The following is a 23,849-nucleotide window of genomic DNA, read 5'->3' as shown; positions in this document are numbered from 1 at the left end:
TAAAAAAGTAAGGATGTTCATATTTTGAATAAAAATGTTCTTATTTAAATCGCTTTGAGTGAATTTTTTTTTTTCATAATTTTAATTTTATTTATGTACTAGTATGAATTATATCTTAATAACTATTTGAAATTATTGCAACCAGTAGTTGCCATAATATTCAATTAAATAAAATTATGAAATTAATATTATTTAGACAATTTTATTACTAAACACAGGTATTATTTTTTTTTTCGTCGGAATAACGTTCTTTGTTTTCTTCCCAATCATTGGATAATTAACTTCAACGTTAAATTTCTGACTATAACCGTGAGATGATTAGTGCATATTTAATTCAAAAAGTAAATTACAATTAGCTAAATAAATCTTAAAAGAAATCTGTAAGTTTTATATCAATCAATCAAAAAAATATCTTTCACGTCATATTGAAACTATTTTATAGATAGATTTTTGTTCAAAAGTTAATGTAATTTATTTTATGTAATTAATATAAAGTGATACTATTTAAGACATCTAAGACACTGACTGCTTGCTGGAATCATCAATAATAGGATCGAATTGTACCATGAAAATAGGTAAATTTTATTAATATTAAATTAATAAATATTAATATAAATAAATATAATAAATAAATATATAAATAAATGCAAATAAATATTTATTAAATTAATAAGTAAATTTCGTTGTTAATTTCAAAAAGGATGAGAAGTTTCCATTCAATTGATCCTGCGTATTGAAATTTGTTTTTGGAAGCCTTCACCATCATTATGGCAATAAAAATATCTACAAATCTTTCAACACTAGTAGTTAAAAAAATATTGATTTCTATTTTAAATTAATTTGTTTTATCAAACCTCTCTATCGTAAGATCATTTCAATTTAAGTTCCATAGAATCGTGGAACATCCTAGTTTATTTTTAAAGATAAGAAATATTCCCACTTTCTTCTCAAAAATTCCGATGATAGTTCATATTCTTAATGATTTAATATGCAAGAGAGGGTTAAATTTCGTGAATCATTACTAAGCAAATGTATACTTGGATATCCTTTGAGAGTTCGTGAGGAATCCCCCTGTCCAACAAACTCATCTGAGAGGGTATATCTAACGAATAAAGTGTGCACTGCAGGTATTCTATAAATCACATGTAATGAAAAAGAAAGGAATTTTGCTGTGACATGCATTGTTGTATTAGAATGTTTGGGGCATTTCAGTATTAATAGAATTAATACATTCCCTGTTACATTTCCAAATTTTTTCACAGAATCATGGCTACCAAGCTTTTTTGTTTTCAAGTATGTCGGAGATTTTAGTATTGGTAGAGTTAGTTCACATCCATTTGCATTTTGAAATTTCTTTGTAGAAATGCAAATTTTATTGTTTAATCCATTACTAATTTTTGATGAGTTTCAACAAAAGCTAATTATTATTCTTTTTTATTTTATATATTGATCATTATTTAGATAATTGAAATTTTCTGCAAGCTTTAAAATTTAATTATCAGAAGAACAAATTGATTTTATAAAAGCCTGAATGTAGTTTTATAACCAATTCTCTTGGAAAATTTATTTTCTGTTATACATAGAAAATATTCTTAGAAAACCTTATTTGTAAATCAACTGTCATAAAAAAGAAACTGCGATTAATAATGCGAATAATGAAATCATTTTTTGTTAAAGAACTGAAAGTAATTTTTTGATTAATAAGATGCAGTTATGTATTAAAGAAACTGCATATAGATTTTGAGATAAAAATAATTGGTAATTTGATCTTGATACAGCCTTTGAAAACAGCCTTTTGATACAGCCTTTGATACAGCCTTTGAAAACACCATAGAAAATTATCATTTTTAAAAATGTAATATTGCCTCATTTGTAACTTGGTAAGCAATGAATTATAAATTACTCATTTTTATTCTTCTAATTACACATCTAAGTTCCATTTTTTAATTCGGATCTACAATTTGTAACTGAATCGTGATTGAAACTTTGTTCATATGAATGCAATTATCGGATGAGTTGCCATTAATTTTCCTTTAAAATCTGAAATGATTCATTCTTTATTGTGTATAGAAATTATTTTTCGAAAGCAAAATACTCCAGATCACATCGAAATTAACGTTTATAATATGAACGGAGTAATTAACATAGTTCATTCCTACTTGGTGAACCTCTCGAAATACTTCATAATCAAATACATGGCAAATGCTTCTTTTATACAATGAAATTATAATTTTTAAACCGTTATCTCTGGTTTCAATATTTCTAAATGCTTCCCTAACTTTCACAGAATAAAAAAATGAAGGATAATAGAGCCCATGCTCATACCGCTTTGATAAGAGTTAAGTAAATAATTCTCATTCAAAAATATGAAGAATTTTATGTTATCATAAACCGAATTTACTTTTAGAAATTACGTTCAGTCTTTCTAAATTTCATTATGGTGTTAAAAACGTCACACATTTTCACTATAAATAATAGTAGAAAATCATATTAATGATGACCCTAAATTATTTTGTAATTCATTTGTATTTAAAGCTGTGTTGCTATTTAATGCATTCTACGATTAAAGCTGGTAAATGTATTATAAAAAATATAACCAAACATTTGAGAAGCAAACGCTCTAGATTCCACTATAATTTATAGTTTTTTATATAATGAAAATAATTTTAGAAAATCAAAATCTTCGATAATCACTTTATTTAAGGTCACTATATATTTATTATATCAATAATCTGGAAAAATAGTTTTGATTAAACTTTGAAAGAAGTTAATACTCTATTCTCATTCAAAATTAAGCGAAATTTACTCTCTGTTTAATATTAAAATTTTATTAAATAAAACGGAATCTTTGGAAGTCATCAGATGAGCACTGTTTCATTGGACATCTCAATTATTCCATACAATTTCACAGATTGCTTTATTATGGATTGATTTCAATGAAATATACTGCTGTTGAGTTTCATATAAATACCAGCATATTCATAGGCAAAATAAAATTGACTTTTATTTAAGAAACCGAAATCTTTGGAAGTCATCATATGAACGCTCTTTCATCGGATATCTCGCTTATTCCAAACAATTTCACAGATTACTTTATTGTGAATTGATTTTAATGAGATTACACTATTATTGAGTTTCATATAAGTACAGCTCACTCCTAAACAACACAATATGGACTTTATAGAAAATGACATATCTAATTAGAGATGAAATATTACATCGGGAAAGAAATTCCTAGACAAATGTAAATTTCATAATATAAATATTTAGGACAAAATATACCAAATTAATCCTGTTATTAATATCCCAATTAATTCTTACTCGGAAATAAAGATTAATTTGCTGTCTTTTGCATCGTGAAATTATTTTTAGAAATCGAAATCTTCCGGCATCGATTCTCCTCCATTCGGTATTTGTGCGTTTCACCTCGGCGCGGCCAATCGCCAAAATGTCCCCTTTAGTTGTTTATTTTACAGTTGAAACCACTGTGTGTCGGGTAACCGATCTACTGTATTTGGAGAGCAAAGTTTTCCAATTAAACTTGTAATGCGCACTAAGGGTTCGCCTTCCAGTGAAATTTGCATTTGAGCTGAAGCTTGTGCAAACACTGTGTGTGTGCAATAGCGAACAAACGGCTTGCCCGGGGGCTCCGATATCACGAAGACGGCGGCCGCTTAAGTTAATTCGGGAGGTGAATGAAGATCTCAGAAATGAAACACGGTGTATGGATGGGTAAAAAGGTGGAATTCCATGAAAGTTGAAAATGTGTATTATTAATACAGCAAAATGATAGTACCATTGATTCAAAAAGAAGACAATGACAAAATTTAGAATATAGAATTAAAAGATTTGTCATAACTAAGAATTTAATGGCTTTTAAGTGATTTTGTTACTTTTTTAAGTTGCCTTTGCAATTCTATTTTATAATATGTGACCTCAGTATTCATTGGCATTAAGGTGTATATACACACTTGAAACTTCGAAAATCGTTCAAAATATCGAATATTTTTTTATTGCTTAAAAATGTTCTCTAATCCTTTAGCTTTCAAACGATACCAAGATGTTGTCAATATTCGAAATATTTCTCGAGTTATAATTATTTTTCTTGAGGTGCTTTCATTAAAACCTCTAGTTACGGTGTTTTTAAAACTCATTTTATGAAGAATGATATTTTTCCACTATGTTGCTTCATTCAAACAATCATAACTCAACAAGAAATGAACCAAATACAGTTATTTATATATCAAAATAATCTGTATGAAATAGCGGATGTTTTGTGCCTCAATCAAAGTTATATGTATAGAAATACATTTTCAATAGCTGTTTAAAATTTAAAATTACAGATAAAATCTCGCTTTTTCTATTCATTGTTGATGAAAAAATTGTTTTTAAAAAAACTATACATTTTTATAACTTGTTTGAGGCAGACAACATGAAGACTAATATTAGGCATCATTTCCAACTAGAATTGTGTGTCTGTACAAATTAGAATTTAAGATATCATGTTTCAAAAAATAAGCTAATTAGCTCATTAAATATTATTTAATTAATGAATAATTGTGTAATATAGTTTTTTCTCAGTGAAATGAGTTTAAACATATATTAATAACCTACTGTGAAAAAACTGGATTTTTAAAGTTAAAATTTAAAAAAAAATCTTCAAGTGTGTACGTACACCTTAAATGATTTTGTTACTTTTTTAAGTTGAGTTTGCAATTCTATTTTATAATATGTGACCTCAGTATTCATTGGCATTAAAACTCTTAATAATAAAATTTTAATTTTAATTTTACTGAGATATTCCTTTAAATAAGAAGATATTTTGATTTCTAGTTATGTATTCCGTGATTCATATCGAGTAGAATATTCTTAATTCGATTCATCTTAATTCCGTGAGCTAGTATATAACATTTATTTTCATTGTGTTAAATAACTCATAATTCATATTTGAATAATAGTTGAAACAGAAATATCAATAAAATATTCAGAAAATGTTAAAAAGGTACAAAAAAAGGTAGAATTTAGAATGGTACTTTATGGTTTCGGACGCTACTTAATATGACTGTGATTAATGTTATAAAAATCATTTGGCTGTGAAACCACGTGTTTAAATGTATACAAAAACTATTCGTCTATTTTTTATCATTAAATATTTTAATATTATAAGTTTTGAAATAAATAATTGACCAATTTATAATTTTCAACCTATTTTAACTGTTGATATACGGGAAAATTTTCCCTTCACTTGTAAAGAGACATTTAGGAGTACATTTTTTTTCTCATGGGATGAAATTCATATTCTTTTATCTGGAGCAGAATGGTCCAGACAGATTTAGAATCGCATATGAGTGCCAACTTTGGGTTGAAATCTGAACAATTATAAACCACTGACCAATTATAAAACATTGGTACTTATAAATGCAAAATGGATTTGAAGAAGATTTGATTTGAGTCTTCAAAACGATATTGAAATTTTTAATGCATACATTTTTTCCAGGCGCATTATTTTCTCTTGGAAATAATATTGAGAGTGAAATAAATATAAGGAGCTTTGACCAAGAATTAACATTTTGATTATATTTATATATCATCGACCGCAATATAAACAATTTAATTTCCTTTTTTCTACATATTTTATTCGTTTAATTTATGCTTTTGTATATTTTGATTTGCTACTTTTACTTTCTTTATTATGTATAATAAATCTATGAAATTGTTTCTTCTTATAGACATTTATACATTACAGTATTCCTCCATATATGTCAATACACATGTCACAAATTACAGCAATCTTTTCTAGTATTTACACATGATATGCTTTCATGTCTTTGAATTTCTTTATGATTAATTCTTGTTGAATACTGATTTCTCTGATTCTCTGAATACTGATTACTGATTCTTGTTGAATACTGAAATATATATATATATATATATATATATATATATATATATATATATATATATATATATATATATATATATATATATATATATGCTTAAATATATTTTTATCACAATTTGATTGCTCAAAAATAATTTTCACCAATTATATATATATATATATATATATATATATATATATATATATATATATATATATATATATATATATAAGGACTGTTTACTAAGCATTCAGTATACAAATCTAATTAATTACAGTTCTAAATAATTATTTTCCTTCCATGATCTATTAGAACATACAAATAACATCTAGAAGTACATTAATTAATAAAGAACTAAATTATGAAAAATCACTAACTAGCATTGGAGAATAATTGGACCAGTATTGGAGAAATAACAATATTTAAAATATGTACGATTATATATGAAAGAATACGATTATATATGAAATCTATATAAATTTTCAGCAACAGTAGGATCAAGGACCAACCACAATTTTTAGATTTTCATGTTTATTAAGGAAAGATGTAATTAAAAATGTAAAGTGTCAATGCAAAACTGTATGAAGCTCATTCCTTTGAACTATAAATTATTATTTGAAATTAATCAAGTAATTAATAAAAATGAAATAAGTAATTAATAAAAATGAAATAAGTAATTAATAAAAATGAAATAAGTAATAAATAAAAATGAATGGCATTTTTTCCTTGGAATGCGTAAATAAGAAGTGATTCCCTACTGAACTATCGCATTTAAATATATTAGCTATGCATTTGAACTAAACAAAAATTTATGTCACAATATAACAAGGATAAAAAATTAAAATTCCCTAGTGGATACCGATAACTTAAATAAATACAAGCATATACTATATTAATGAAAAATGTATCAAAACTGAAAAAAATACCAACGACATCCAAATGTCCTGCTTGTGTTTTTATAGGATTTGTACTGATCTGACATATGTAATATCCTGTGTCATTCTGCGTAACGTTCTTTATGTGGAGATACCAGGAATTATCGGAATGCGTCACATGGATTCTGTCTTTTCCTTTAAATACATTTGTTCCTATAGACAGTTGATCCTTCTGGTTTACTACGCCCCAAGAAACCTGTAAACGAAATAACGTGAATTTCAGATAAACATAATCGTACTATACATATAATGGCATCCATTTATTGAGTGAATGGCCGAGTATAATTTATTCATATCTGTGAATGAAGAAAATCAATCATCAAACAAGCAACCATTGTATCATTGTGAGAGGAATAAAAAACAAAAACTATTGTATTTTTAGAGCTCAGAAAAATCAAGCTATTCTGTTTCGGAAATAAGGGGAAAATTTCACTTTATCCTGAAAAAGAAGAACTATATGTTTGTTTACGCATAATAAAAGAAATGAAAGCACCTTTATTCCTTGGTTATAACAAAGAGTGTGTTTCATCCTTCACGAATCAGTTTTGAAATATACTTGTTATTAAAGTAAATGCAGTTCTTTTTCAATTAATTTTCCCATAGCTGCATTAAAGCTACAATTTGAAAATGAGATATAAGCATAATATTCTATGGATATATGAAGACTTGATATTCATTTAACTCAATGTTTCCGAATTAATAATATTTAAATAAATAATGGTTTAATTCTCATTCATTTTTGTATTGCTAAATTAATTTTAAAAAGTATACTTTCTGCCTTAATGGTTGTATATAACAGGTAAAATTCACGTAGGTACAAGTGGAAATTATATACAAATTACAGATCAAACCTAAACGGTTTAAACCAATTTCTTAATTAATACGGAATATTTAGTTTTATTCATCAATCTTTGGGTTATTCAGAATATCGGTTTTATAGTGATTTGTTAATTTATAACTGTCTTTCCAAATATTATGAGAATTTGTTGGTGTACTACAAATATTTTAATTTTATTTTCAATGAGTTTCTAAGTACCGTGATGGCTATTAAAAACAGAAATTTCTTTTTTTTAAAGTTTAAGTAATTATTTTTTGGTGTAAATTAAAAAATGAAAATGACTTACTGATAATTCTAGCTTTTGAATTCTTCGTAGAGTGAGGATTTAAAAAAATTAAAATATAATACTCAAAATTTTAATTATTGGTTTTTAGGCAATTTTTTATCTCAATGAGTCTGGACATTAATATACTCCTTGTATTCCTGTTTACATCTATTGAAAACGAATTATATGAGAAATAAAAAGATGAGTCTGAAATTAAATGATATCATATTTACAGTTCCAGTTATCAGGAGATTTTAAATTACATTAATAAATTTGAAAAGTTTTCTTCAGAAATTATGATTTTAACTGACATAAATTAACTAACTGGTAATAAAAAAAAACTTTTAATATAGAAAAATATGAAAAGGTTTTATGATTATTTCCGCTTTTAAACTGATCTTAATTAAGTGAAATGGTAATTTTAAATTCCAACTCCATATATCTGAAATTACTCTGTATATGCTATATAATATATATAAGATTTATATTACATATAACTTGTGATATATAATTTGCATAAATTAATTTTTGTATACCTTATAATCGCCTAAGTTCTCAACAACACATCGGAGTATGGCATCTTTCCCAGCTATTACTTTAATTCCTGGAATTCCCCCGACAAATTCTGGCTCTGGTGCATGAGTGCTACCAAACCCTAGAAGAAAAAAAATATTTACATGAGACTATATAACATATTATCTGACACGATATACAAATACATGTAGTAAAATAAAGGCATGACTATATACAAAATAGTACCATAACCTGTGTAATGAGACACATAAATTCTTATAATGTATTTAAATTCGAAAATATGTTCTAAAGCCCATTCATAAACTCTTTGCAGTTAGCTAACTTCCACGTAATACTTAAATATATTTTTATTACAATTTGATTGCTTAAAAATAATTTTCACCACAACTTCTAGGGAAAATAATGGAATACAGAAAATCATAAATCACAAGAGCATGAAATAAATCGTCTCCTGAAAAGGCTTCTGTTTGTAATTTTCTTAGAAAGTCATTAAATTTTAACGTGTAAGCATTTTGATATCTGCTTCATTTAAACGAACGCCTGCGTCTCCAAATATGTAATTTCTGATAATAGCTATATAGGTAACAAATTTTAATAGAAATAGCACTGAATAAATGATATTTTCAATCCAATATTTCCTTTTTGAAGCAGTACTAATGGCAATGAGGATGAAGCTGATTATAAATGTAGTCAGGCAAGAATAAAAGCGCTTACAACAATTTTAATATCAGGAGCTTGATAGGATATTTATCTCAAGAAGATAGTTTAACGTTATTTTTATTTCGATGGGTGATTTTATTCTTAATTTTTTATATAAAATTCCAGATTACTGCAAATCTTTACACCTCACCATGAAAGACACTTGATTTATGAAGACAGAATTACGACAAGGTTACTTGGAAGAAAAGATTGAATTAATTGATGACATCACTGTGTGATTGAATTAATTGACGACATCGCTGTAAGATGTCCTCCATTTCCTGGAATGTTAAGTAATGGAATATACTAATATATCAAATTTAAGAACTAGAACCTAACATAAAAGCTTTTCAGCAACATATTTTTTTTTCTAAACCTATATTTTGAAAAAAATAAATTAAGTGGTGAAATCTCCCAATATGAAAAAACGTAATTGTGAGCTACGTAATAAGAAAATTAATAACACTCAATATTTACATTGTTATTGGTTCATATATAAAAAAATGTGATTTTTATGGTTGAAAATCCAAATATTTAATTCAATAAAACTATAATATTTAAATCAATAATAATTATTCAAATTCAGTAAATCATTTTTACGAAACTAAGAAATTACCAACAAAATAATTGATCTTATTTCAACATTCAAAAAAGTTCATTTACTCGGTTTTTCTCAAAAGCTTCCATGTAATATAAAATCTTTCCAACAATATAATAAAAAAGTATTTTCAGTATTATGGTTAAAAGATTTCAATATTGCTATTTTATGATTTAAATAATTAAAATAAAAAGGCCATTAAATAACTTTGGTAAATTCTTTTTCAAATAATTACAATATAAACAATTCCATTTCTTTGCTCTTTTTCAGGTATCCTCTTTGAATTTTTATTTGTTTCATATCTCACACTTTGAAACGTTAGCCAAATAAAAGTTCTTTTTTTTTTCGAATAGGCTTTAATTACCTCCTCAGAGAAATTTTTTGTATTTTATTTTTCAAAAAAAAACAAGCAATTCAGAATTTAAGCCACGAAAATAATCGCTTTTTCTAAAATGTTCAGAATAAATTCTTCGATAATCAAGAGTTTTTTTCTTTTGTATATTGAAATTTTCCAAATACCGTTAGTGTGAAAATGAATAGATTTTCTTTTCCATTTTGAAAAATTTTGTGAAAATTTGATAATAGAATTTTGATGTGTTTAATTAATTATAAAGTCTTCGATAAAATTGTAATACAATACACTTTTTTTCCTAAAAAGTAGTTTTTTAAGTAAACAAATACCACAGAATAACATAAGTTATGTTTTTAAAAATCACATAATGGATGTTGAAATCTGAAAATAAAAATAGAAATTCAGTGCCAGATTTTATACAGGAAGAAAGAAAGGTCTTATTACTTGTTTTCTTTCAAGGAAAATCCTTATTAGACAGGAAAGAAATAAAGAGACTATTCTGAAATTATGAATTCTCATCATTAAGAATTATAGAGAGTTAAATTAAAGGAGATAAATCCTGAATTACCTTTCTTAAAAATAGAAGTTTCTAACAAAGAAATTGCATGTGTTTAAAAACATCATTTTGATGTAAGATGAAGCAGAGTCAATAAGCATTTCTTAATATAATATTTTACCCATTTTTCTGGTTAGAATTAATTTTTTTTCTTTGTATTATAACACAGGCGTGACAAAATAAAATAGTGCTGAACTATTTTATTCAATAAGCATTTCTTAATATAAGATTTTACCCATTTTTCTGGTTAGAATTAAATTTTTTTCTTTGTATTATAACACAGGCGTGACAAAATAAAATAGTGCTGAACTACTCCCCCTTTTCTTGATTTGAAATCTCTATAGCTATTTCTAGATTTTTTACCAGTGGGCAGATTGAAACCGAAATTATATCTAAATAATAATGAAATATTAAAAAAAAATGAACACATATTGTTCACATTTTGTATATTCCCACATCAAATTATTTATATTACAGTTGTAATATCAATCAACTTCAATTTAGTAATTAAATTTATTTAAATTTTTATACTCCTTGAGAATAACATTCCTGCGAACAGAGAAATAACCTGAAAAATATCGGTAAAAAACAGAGTGCAAAAGGATATTATTATTTGAATTGAATTTCGATCCATAAAAAAATGAAAATAAACTAAATATTCTAGAGCGGATAAGTGTAAAATTTTGAACCTTGCATTTAATTGATACGAAATGGGCATATTCACATTATCAGAAATAAATAAAAAAATGATATTTAATAAAGAGTATATTTATGCAAATACAGTATGTGAGTGAATAGCATATTAGTTGCTTTAGATGCCTTTGCCTTGAAAGAAAACAAAATTACCATTTTAGAAAATATATAATTAAACCTATCAGAAATTGAAAATTAAAAATGAATGATATCATTTGTATATAAAGTCTATTTCTAATTTATTCATCTATTTCATATAAAAAGTACTTCGCACGACAGGTAAAAATCTGGGACATTAATTATCATGCACTCCTAAAAAGAGAAATGAAAAAAAAAAAAAAAAATGCATTGGCAATAAGCTGTGAAATATGGAAACTGTTACTCTTTTTTTTTGGGGGGGGGAGGTTATATTTGATATATATTGCTTTTTTCTTTAAAAAACATTTAACTGTACTAATAGTCTTTTAAAGGTTATTGTAATAATTGCATTTCTTAGGTGTCTAAAACGTACGTATTTAATCTGATTATATCGCAGAAAGGATTATATAAATGAAGAGTAACAGATAATTTATTATTGAAATAAGGAATATTACCCATTTCATATGCAATACAGAATTTAAAATATCTATTGCCTTAGAAGTTATGAAATATTTCTGGATTATTCATAAATAGTTATCAAATATCACCTGAGAAATTTAATCCTGAAATAAAAATTAGTTTGCGTTTAATATCAGACAGTGGAAAAAATGTAGCAAAAAAATTCTTACATTCGCAGACTATAAACTCGCTTCCAGCCTTTTCATAATATCGGGGCAAAGCAAAATTTATAGTCAAAAATTCATTTCAATGAAATCAATCTTTTTCCAACAGAGGAAAGACAGACTGTTTAAAGAATTGTTAGAACAAAAATACAATTTTTAAAATAAAAATTACTGTTGTAAATTATTTTTAAAAGATGTTCTTAGAAATTGATTAAAACTGAGGAAAATTACAAAGTAATTGAGCTTGCAATTGCAAGGATATTTTAAGCTTGTTTGGAATTATTTTCGTGTAATAACATTTTTAGAAGTTATTAGAAACAATGCATTTTTTTTACTTTTTAATTAATAAAAATTCCAGCGATAGTTTCAAAAAAGTTTTGATGTTGTTCACATACTTGCACTAAAATATATATATGTGTGTTAAATTTCGTAACTTTTATTGAAACGTTAAAGTACAACAGACGCACATACGTGATCAGGTCCACTTGGCATATATATATATATATATATATATATATATATATATGCCATTTGATTGCTTTTTAATTATGTATATACATACAGGATGATCGGCCAAGTGTTTTTAAGTCTTTCCTTTTCGGTAACATATAAATATATGTGTGTTTATGATTAAATAAGCATACAATGTACATAAAAATATACAATATTTTTGCATAAAATAAAAATAAAAATATTTCTGTTTTATAGAATTATTACTATTAATAATTATACATTAGAAGAGGTTGAGGTGTGAAACAGTGCTCATAAGTCAAGGGATACGTAAGTAAAAAAATATTTCATCTTGGATCATTAGCTCCATTGTGTAATATCTTTATTTATGAGTTTGAAACGAAACACTTTTTAAATTAGAGAAATAATAATGCTCTTAATACACAAACTGTATGACAAATGCATTCATTATAAGTGTGAAAACAATTCACTTTGAAATAAAATGTTTTAAAATTATAAAACGATAATTTTTAAAAAATAATTAACAACACATTTTAAAATTTTATTTTTTTGATAATCAGCTATTATTTATAAACGTCAAATATTAGAATATGTAAAAATATTTGAAATTTATTTTGATAAGCAACTAAAGGAATTTATGGTAGAAATATTTAATTCCTATAAATTTGAATTATTGACTACTTGCCTCTAAAGAGGCAAGTTTTGCCTATATGTCTATTTTAACAATACTTTGGGGGGCATACATATTAAGCGATATCTCATAAGTCTTTTTATTTATTACAAATATGTTCTTAGTTGGGGGAGGGGGGAGCTGAAATCTTTCAGAATATCGCAGTATTTTCCTACCCTTCTCTTTCTCTCTGTGTGTGTTCTGAAATCCTTTTGGAAAAGGCATTCATCTTCCAAATGTATAATTTCTAGACATTTTTATTGCCTTTTTGAAGGCAGCTATGTATGTGCTTGCTAATGCTGAAAACACCTTACAATTTTCCGCATTTCTTCTACCAGAGAATAGAGGGAAAAATGGAAATATCATTGAATAAGTCTTCGTGTTAGTCTCCCCAGACACCCATTACGTGCGTGAAAGCATTATTTCTGAACTGGAAATTGAAATAGAAAACGTTTCACTTTTATTCCAAAGTTCTAGGAAGCATTATGCGGCTCGTTTTTGTACATCTTATAACTTATGGGGAATCCAAGAATACACAAGGCCAAAACTGGGTTCTTGGGTTGTTTGAATTGAGTTTTTGAACGTATGCCTTGTCTTTGTCTTAAGCTGTTTTTCAGATTTAATCTTGATATTATTATTTCAGATTTATATGTTAACTATAAAATATGAGTAAAATAAATATTCAATAGTAACGTAATAGTAAAAATAAAATAAAATATAAATATTATTATATAAGTAATAAGCATTTTTAAAATCGAATAAATAGAAAGTTTATGTATCCTTTTATAATCATTATATTTTATTAATAGAATCAACAGTCTTTGATTGTTTTATTTTAAATTTTAATATTATTTCAGAATAGAAGCATTATGCGGCTCGTTTTTGTACTTCGTATAACTTATGGGGAATCTAAGAATAGAAAAGGTCAAAACTCAGTTCTTGTAGTATTTGAATAGAGTTTGAACGTATGCCTTGTCTTTTGCCTTAAATTAATTTCAGATTTAATCTTGATATTATTATTTTTATTTATATGCTAACTATGAAATATTAGTAAAATAAATGTTCAATTGTAACGTAATATTAAAAATAAAATAAATTAGGGATATTATTATATAAATAATAAAAAAACTTAAAATTAACTTAAAAATCGAATTAATAGAAAGCATTTGTATCTTTTTATAATCATTATATTTTATAAAAAAAATCAATAATCTTTGATTGTTTTATTTTGTTTTTAATATTATTGCGTAATGGAATATTATTTCAGAATTAATATTATTCCAGAAGTTAGGCCTTTCAATCATCATAAAAATTTTCATTGAGAAGATTTTAAGCCTATCTGTTTTATATGTTTGAAGTGACACATAATTGCCCAAAGCTAATTAAAAAAAAAACACGAATGACAGGGTTTTATAAATTAAATCTTCAAAGGTTTTAAATACTGATTAAAAAAGTTTTCGCAATACGCAATTACATTTTTTTCTTTATGATATAATTTTAATTCTACGTGCATCAGAAATCATTTCAAGAAATCGTCTTCAAATAAAACAAAATTTATGCAGAATAATTTAAAATGTTCCAAAATTAAAATTATTGACACTTTGTGAGGTTATAATAGTTAATTTCAAATTATCTTGATAATCGCGGAATATATTTGATTTTCTATTTGTTCATACTAAATATATTCTATTCGATTCAACTTGATTTCTTAAATCAAAGGAAATGGAATTTTTCATAATTGACGGTGGTTTGCATGCTTAAATTAACAACTTTAATAAAAGATATGTAACAATTATGAAGATGTACCTAGTCGGCAGGAATCGTATAAAAACATCTGCTTTTCTGGGTTTGAAATTTCAACTGTAAATATAATATCATTGGGCTTCTTCTTCTTCTTTCATAGATTTAAAAATGTTTGAACAATCTTCCAGTTCCTAAATTAACCTAATAATTTTCCATAATTATTTTTCTGTTTTTAAATTTCGGATTACAGCTGCATAAAATTTCAGCATATCCTCTTGAAACTTTGATTCCATCAGAGAAAGAACGAAATCCATTTCCTTATTTTCATATAAACAGAAAATGATTTGCCCATGAGAATTTCTAATAATATATTTCCTTATTACGAAATGTCTAGCTTCCTTCCATATCGTATAGATAAATATATTTTTTTATTGTCTAGTCTAGACTTTCAATAGATTTCTTTAACAAGGGAAATTAAAACTTTCTTCATTGTGAATCTTATGTGCTAACCTGCAAGTAATGGAAAAAGTATCTTCAAATACAACATCTATAGTATTCATGAGAATATATTCATCGAAATATCAATTAAAATGGTTGCTACTGTCATAAAATAAGAAACTTTTTAAAATTTCTATGAAATTTTCAAGTAAGCTGAAACATTTTTTTTTCAATCTGGAAGAACTAGTTGCATTAAATAAATGAAACAAAATTTTAAACCAGTATTTCCAGTAACCAGTCTCCTTTTGCCTACGATTCTGGATAATGATCTGAAAAGCCTTTTCAAGCTTTAAGACTAAAAATATTGAAGCTTTATAATCACTGAAAATTGGTTTTCAAATTCAACGGCTATGAAATTCTTTTAAAAATAATTCTCATCTCCCTGAGAAGTATTCTATATTTTTTTTAAAAAAATATTTATTGAATGATCTTAAAAATTCTAGTGTAAATTTATTAATACTAAAAAGAAAAGTGTTTCGAAATTCGATGCGTTCACAGTATCAAAGCTTTTTAAACTTGATCAGATTGAATTAATGTTTCTATTAAACGATAATGTACATCTGTACCCACTTGAGTTTTTCCCATGTAAGCTATACAGAAACTTTTAAGCTGAAAAAAAATATATCTTTTAAATCGCATCACTTCTTCACAGCGGACTCTTTGTGCAACAAAAAAAGATCTGATCGAACACAAATGTAGTACGTTTTTCCAATAATAGCTCTATTCAATACGAAACAGAATTCCATCAAAGTAAGCTGTTTTGAACAATCAATGCTTTCACGTACACATTGAATAGCACCATTGCCTTTGTTTTATAACCCTATATCTACCTGGAAAAGGAACTGCTTGCCTATAAAAGTGTTGCTTTCCTTTATATCTGTTGAATTTGACAGCATCGTCGGCGATGTATTTGTGGAACGGGACACGTTTATGTACTTGAGACAGCCCGAAAAAATATTTCTCTTCTAGTGCAGGAAAAAAAAATATCGTTCTGGAGATGGTGGTTTCCACCGTTTCTTTACCATTGCCAGCTCGTGCTCCCCCAGAGAACGTATACGTGACGTTTAGTGAAGATAGGAGAAATACATGGAGATTGTACAAGTTAGGGCCCGTCTGTTTTCTTACTTGTGAAACTCAACATACCAATTTAACATTTTTTTTTTTTTTTTTTTTTTTTTATCCTTGTTACATTTGGGAAATAAATCTCTCCCATAAACTATTCCAAAGATATCATGGATGAGGGTTATCATAAAATAAATTATCACTAAATTCGAAAGTAAGTGAGCAAAAAAAAAAAAAAAATGCTAACTGGTGGCATAAAAGCCTCATTTCACATTTCCTGAAAATTTCTGGGATTAAGAAAACTTAAAAAAGTCAGACAATTTAATTTTTAACTTTAATACTATATATATATATATATATATATATATATATATATATATACACAAATTAGGATCAAAAAAAGAAATGTAATGTTTAAAATTATTGAATTAATGGTTATATTTTTTTATCCGATCTTTTTATAGTTTTATCTACCTTTTTGACGAATCATCATTTTAAAAATAAATTTCAAAATTTGTTTCTTTTCCCGAAGTGTTTAAACGCGTAAAATTTTTGTTTCCTATGTTAAGAAATTGGTTAATATTTTTTATTGCTGAAATTATCAATAATTTTGATTCAATTAAATATCGATAAACTTCAAATTTTTTTTTCAAAATTGTAATATCTGTGATGGATACTTCTAATTTAAAAGAATTGAAATTTTCGTACAATAATTCATGTACATTTCTGTGTGTGCAGTGTACCAACAAAACAGTTAAATAGTTAAGTTTTGGGAATTGCTGTGCTTGTAGAGTTTGTAGCGTAATCCATCAGTCGAAAACATTACATATGGGTCAACAAAACACAGTATAAATGTAGAAATGTACTTCTTCATATTTACTCAGTGAAGAACGGGGTTTCTCATGTGGGCATTAAGCATAAAGAAACTCTTACATTTATGCAGATTTTGCAAGATATTGGTTTAAAAAATGATAAAAATTACAAGTCTTCATTTTACTAAATCACCTCAACATACCAAATAATCTTTCGAATCTAACTGCTGCATTGAAGTGAGTAGAGCATTTATTTCTATTTATTCCATCTTATGAAATTCTCTTTGAATCCAATATATATATATATATATATATATATATATATATATATATATATATATATATATATATATATAATTTGGTTATACTTAACTGTACATCCTATGAACATATATATAACTTTGAAAATTGGAATCCAGTGCAACTATTTTAAATCGTTTCAAACTTTTTTTTAATTATTTATCAATGAAATGTGTTCATAAAACTTTGTTAGTGAATATGATAAGAATTCTTCACTTTTAGACAACGGAACAATTAATTCATTAACGACCAAAGTAGATTTTCAAGGATAATAATTTGCCACTAATCATCCTCAAAATATCATTTTAAACTCTGACTCGATAATAATTTGTTTGTTTCGATTATAATTGTCCTTTTTTTTTCTCTGTCTCACAGGCATTTGTCTGTTCAATAGAGATTGCAAGTATTTGTTATATTAATATAGCTGTGCTGTATACTAAATCATGCAAGTCGATTAATTCAAGTGAAAGTTCCCATTATTTTAAGTATTTAAAACATATTTAGTAATGTATTCAACAGCATCAATATAAATTAAGATTGTAAATTCTCATCTTACGAATAAACATGAAATTTATTGTTTTAGAAAGATATTGATTGACATAATTTCTCTAGTTTTTTTGCAAGAAAATGTGCATTTCTCTTATGTTTCAAAAGATGAAGGTTTCTAAAGATGAAATGTCTTCTTTTTGACTAGTAATGTGTGTAATGTTCGTTTAAGAAGTGTAACCGGAAGTTGTACTTAATAATATTTACCAACAAAAAAAAAATCGGTAGTACATTCAAACGGAGTTTCTGGAATATTGAATTCAAGATCTTTTAATATAGCTGAAATAACGAAGAAATAATTACCACATATTTATTTCAATTTAACTGTATTACTGTTTTTGTTAATTGTAAAAAAACGTAACAATCATACTTAGATATGTTTATTTTTAGTAATACGTTATTCCTAATTACTCTACATTTTTCTCTACAATTTTATGTAACATTCTTTTTATTTCAACATTTTATTTTCTTATTCAATTGCAATGCTGTATAATAAAGTACATGTAGGAATCAGAATATGACGTAATTTTCGAAATAATGAAGCTTTTAAAACTTCAAATCATTATTCATAAGCATCCTGACTGCTTTCACAATGATTGTAAAATTATTTACCAGCCGACGTCGTATTTCGGCGTCATTTTGGTAATAGACCAAAGATAAATTGGCAATAGACCTTATTATTTATTACTTAAGTGATACTCGTTTATTCTGAATGGAGAAAGTGACCTTGACGTAACGCAGAAAGGTTATCATTGGTCGAATAAATACCGATTTTGAATTTCAACCAATGAAATACTAAGCACGTAAGGAAAATAGGATGGATAGACGCGCTGTGTGTTCAGTGAAGTTTAATTCATGTCCTTTGTTGGAATTTTGTATTTAATAAAAACAATAAGAGTAACAGCAAACAAACAAAAAAAAACTATTGAAATCATTCTCAGTATCATTTCAGTCAGTGGAGTTTATATATTAAGTTTTTTTTAACTAAAAATTTTTTTAATGCATAATCTTAATTCTTTTTCATCTATAAATTTCACGCATTATGAGGAAGATGTTGTCCTAATCTAGGAGCTGGTTATTCTTTCATTTCCTTTGTATTTCAGCATTATGATTGAAAAGTTAAATTTCAGATTTTCATTCGCCTATTAATTTGGTAGAGATATTCAAAATAATTATACATATCATTTTTTTAATGATATGCAAATATTATCTTTTAGATAATTTCATATCGTCAAAAGTTTGGCAATGGAAATATTTTACTCAGTTCCTTCAGTAAATATATTTACGGACTTCGATATATATTATGTTATTTATAAATATGTACCACTCATACAATTTATTATATAAATGTTTATTTATTTAGAATTCCTGGATATATGACATTTCTAATGGATTTGAATCTTAAGAAAAGTACTTGTTCTTAAAAGCAAGCGCCATAATGTTATATTACACTTCTAAAAATAATCAAAATGAAACTATTTTCGCAAAGCTTTCCTGTATTGCGCACATACTGAAAAAGCAAATGTGAAAATAAGGATTTCTTGTTGATAAACATATTTTCAGAATTATTTTCATGAAATAATATTTATAAAAGAATTGTTTTTTTTAAATATTAAAGCACAATAATAATTTCTCAGGATTACCAATTTCTTTTTATGTTTTGTTTAATCAAATTCATCATATACTGATTAAATTTTCTAATATTTAGTTTAAGGGAGACAAGTATATGAAAGTCTGATATTTACCATTTTTGTCATTTTTTTTAAACAGCACGTTATTTGATATTAAATACTTGGAAGCTGATTGTGTCAAAATAATTTTTAAATGTAAAAATTCCTTCACTATAACAAGGTGTTTTCTTTATTTTCAACTATCGACTATATATCTTCGCTCTGAGAGAACCGTTTTCATAATAAAAATCAGTTCCTAATAATTTGCCTAACAACTAATTCTTTGTCTCTCTTATTATTATTTTTGCTTTAAAAAACCAATCACATTTAGATTATTTTTATTGCCTAGGTGATCTAATGATAAATTCGAATATACCCAGACATTTTCATGATTTTCTTTTGCTTTTTTTAAGTATCCGTTAGTGTGTCTACGGCTATCTGTGTCAAGTCTCTACGGCTTTTGCCTCTGTCTAAATGTCCTTGGTAAGGGCATTTAATAGAGACATTTATGGCAACTTAACTACCCTACTTAAACATAACTTCCATGAGTAAGACGTAGCCGCGGCAACCTGGTGGTAAGGTCTCGCCTTCGAAACCGGAGGGTTTCGAATTCAAGACCCGATTCCACCGAAGAAACGTCGTGTAAACGGATCTGGTGCGGGAATCCATCGGGGCCCATCTCCCTCTAGCTGGTGTGGTGTGAAAGTATGGATAATGGGTACCTGCTCAAGTTAAATCTTCGTTATCTGACCGATGTTCAAAATTATGAGGTCTGTCCCAAAATAGCCTCACTGTTGCTTTATAAGGGGACGTTAATATAACTAAAACTATCCGCGAGTAAACCCTTGTTGGAGTTTACAAGAAATTTCATACACTCTTTAAATCTTTCTTTCAACGTTTACTGAGAACCAATTCTAAATGTTATAGAGTGTATTGAATTGAATATGTTTTCTTTCCTATTTTTCTCTCCACGCCATGCCAAATTTACCAGTTTCCAAACTTATCCTAAGCGTTAAGCAAAGTATTCAAATTTATTCAAAGTATTCAAAAATATCCGCGGTCTCGTGAATGTGGGAGGTTTCTGCATTTGTGACCGCTGCCACTGAATACTATGGATGGGATCATATGTATCAGTTTCAAATTGATTCTATCAGGCGTCAAATATCATCTCATCATTATAGCTCTAAACTTTGAAGAGGCTGTAAGTTAAGGGGTGAGGGGGGCTTCATATATCATCATTGACAGATCTGTACATAGTTCAGAATTGAAAGGACCGTTACAAAATTGATAATCGCAAAATTTCAAACAATATATAAATAATATAAATAGATTGTAGTAAATTATAGTAGAATATAAAAATTTTAAGGATAGGTTTGCACGATATTGACGAAACATAAGATAATTTTATTCAAAATTATTTTCAAAAGTAGAAAAAATGACGAATTTACTTTTAAATATAATTTATATTCTTTCTAAGTGAAGGCGTAACGAAAATTAATTGTTAATTTTCCAAAGAATGGCCTCAAAACTGAAGTTTCTAAGCAACATATTTTTATTAAAATTTATCATTCAGATTTTTTTTTTAAATCTTGAATTAAAGAAATATGCTGCAGAATCAATATAAATTATGAAAGGAAATTCCAAAATATAATATATTTCATGAATTATTTTGTTGATATTGAAGCTCATTTTTGTATAGTCTGCTAATTAAATAATGTCTGATAAATTATTTTTATTGGTTCATGTAAAACAAAGAACTCATTCTTATCGAAAATTAAACTTTTTGCCAGCTAATTATTTATTCTTTACGAGACTGCCACTGTGAATATATAATTATTTATTACTTTACTTCACCGAATACTTTAATATAATTTTGTTTTAATTCAATACTTAAAAAGCTGAGATAGTCATGAAAAGATAAAAATGATTGTTTCGAAATTTGAATTTTATATTCTGGTCTGCTGTCAAGGCGGTGAAATATATTATCAATTTTTAATAATTAAAATAAATGCTATAAAAAAGTAATTATAAGAAAGAATGAAAAATTCATTTTGTTAAAGATGAAAGAGAATATTTTATTACTTTCTACTCCGTGCAATATATACTTTTAATAATTTGATCCTCCAGTAATATATATTTTACCAACGGAAATTTTATTACATCGTAGGGGAAGACAATTCAGATTTAGACTTGAGAAGCTGCCATATATGTAAAGAAGCCTTCGTTTTCCTGATGGTTGATTACAATCATGTTGTTGTTACTCTCAAGAACTGCCTTCGATGACCAGTCCTACTTCTGTATGAAGGGTGAAATTATGATTCTTAATAATGATGACTATTTTTCTTCGATAATAGAATTCTAAATTATTTAATATTATAGTAAAGCGAATTAAGTATTTGTGATTATCTTAAGATACCTTTAGCATTTATATTGTAACTTTCCTTTAGAGTTATTTAAAATTCTCTATCAAAACATACTTTCATTTAGAATACGGGTGATATATTATATCTGTAACGCCTTAAAAGTTTCATTCCTTCTTGTGTAATGTCAAGGGAAGATTTAAAAAGTAGGTGACAATTTCGAAAAATCAATGTTTTTTTTTTTCTTTTTTTTATTTAATATTCTTAATGCGTGGATTGATTTCTTTAGAAAACAGTTAGAATTTTGCTGCAAGTCAATTTTTAAGGAAGTTACACTGATTTTTATATTTGCATTTACATTTATTTCAATGCTATTTTGCATGTTTAGATGGGGTTTTTTTCTCAAATTCTAATCTTTGATAGATTTTGTTTATTTACAAGCAACTTCATAAATTTAAATCTAATGCATCTTTTTTGTTCAAATTTAGTATAATAACTTCCCAGTATGTTCAAAAATTACTGAAATAGAGAATAAGTAATCCATTCATTTACGAATATTGTATAGCATGTTTATTGTTTCACAATGTGAAAAAAATTGAAAATTGCTTTCCATTTATCATTCGAATCCTAATATTTAAAGAATGGATATTAATACAGTTTATTTATTAGTTCAGGAACTAGTAAATATATTTCTTGAGCTATCTCCAAATTTTTAAGCAAATTATTTGATAAACCTCAAAACTAGTATATTTTTGCTTTATACCACTTTTTAGCCAATAAAGGAATAGCCCTTTTTTCGCCAATTCAAAAAAAAAAAAAAAATTCCACTTTATTTGTATATTAATAGATAGGTTCATAATTTTTTTCAATACTTTTTATGCAAATATTCATAAATATAACTGTTTTCGAACGTTTTTCAAAAAAATCCTCCGGAAAGTAACCACATACCTTAATATGTTGTTGAAAATTTCACTTCGTATCTGAAATATTCGGAAAATATATAGTTTCAAAATTAGTGGAGAAAGATGGAAAGGATTGGCTTTTATTGACTTTAAAAAATTCTGACTTACTATCCTCTTTTTTATAATGTATTATTTCAAAAAATTTTATTGTGAATGACTCATTTAATGTTTGTGAAGATGAAATTTTTCTAATCCAGATTTCTATTGATTCCTAATATACTAGAACTTTGAAAATTTTTACATCATTATAAAATTTTTATAACTAGTTATTAGTCAATACATTTGAAATGGTTTTGGAGAAATGAACTTATATCGTCACCTAGTTACTATTTTGAGAGAAGCCTGTTCGAAGATTTTAATAATTATAATAATGAATTGTATCTCAATTTTCCAAAAAAAAAACATATTTAAAATAAAAATTTCTAAATTAGTGAATTAATTATATTATATTACTGAAACTATTACTTCAAAGATTTTTTTTTAATTCTCAATCTATATAGGAATATATTTATCTTAACTTATTTAATTACCACGTCTGAAAAGGAAATAGAAAATTAATATATTATTTAAAACCCTAATCGCATATATTGATACATGAATTTAAGCTTGTATCAATGAGTTATGTCAATATACAAACGTCAT

General features: G+C 26.1%; 1 protein-coding gene across 1 annotated transcript in view; it reads right to left on the bottom strand.

The window, feature by feature from the left end:
- The window catches only part of LOC129969386 (limbic system-associated membrane protein-like), a 240,595-nt gene that overhangs the window by 56,005 nt on the left and 160,741 nt on the right, over positions 1-23,849 (bottom strand). The window contains exons 3-4 of the mRNA XM_056083947.1: positions 8,457-8,575; positions 6,809-7,013 (exon numbers count right to left, since the gene is read on the bottom strand). Of these exons, the coding sequence (XP_055939922.1) occupies positions 6,809-7,013; positions 8,457-8,575 (324 nt within the window). The remainder of the gene's footprint in view (positions 1-6,808; positions 7,014-8,456; positions 8,576-23,849) is intronic.

Source organism: Argiope bruennichi, chromosome 5 (genome assembly GCF_947563725.1).
Source record: "Argiope bruennichi chromosome 5, qqArgBrue1.1, whole genome shotgun sequence".
In the NCBI taxonomy this organism is placed as follows: Eukaryota; Metazoa; Arthropoda; class Arachnida; order Araneae; family Araneidae; genus Argiope; species Argiope bruennichi.
The sequence above is the reverse complement of the archived record's forward strand: the minus strand, read 5'-3'. Positions and strand labels throughout refer to the sequence as shown.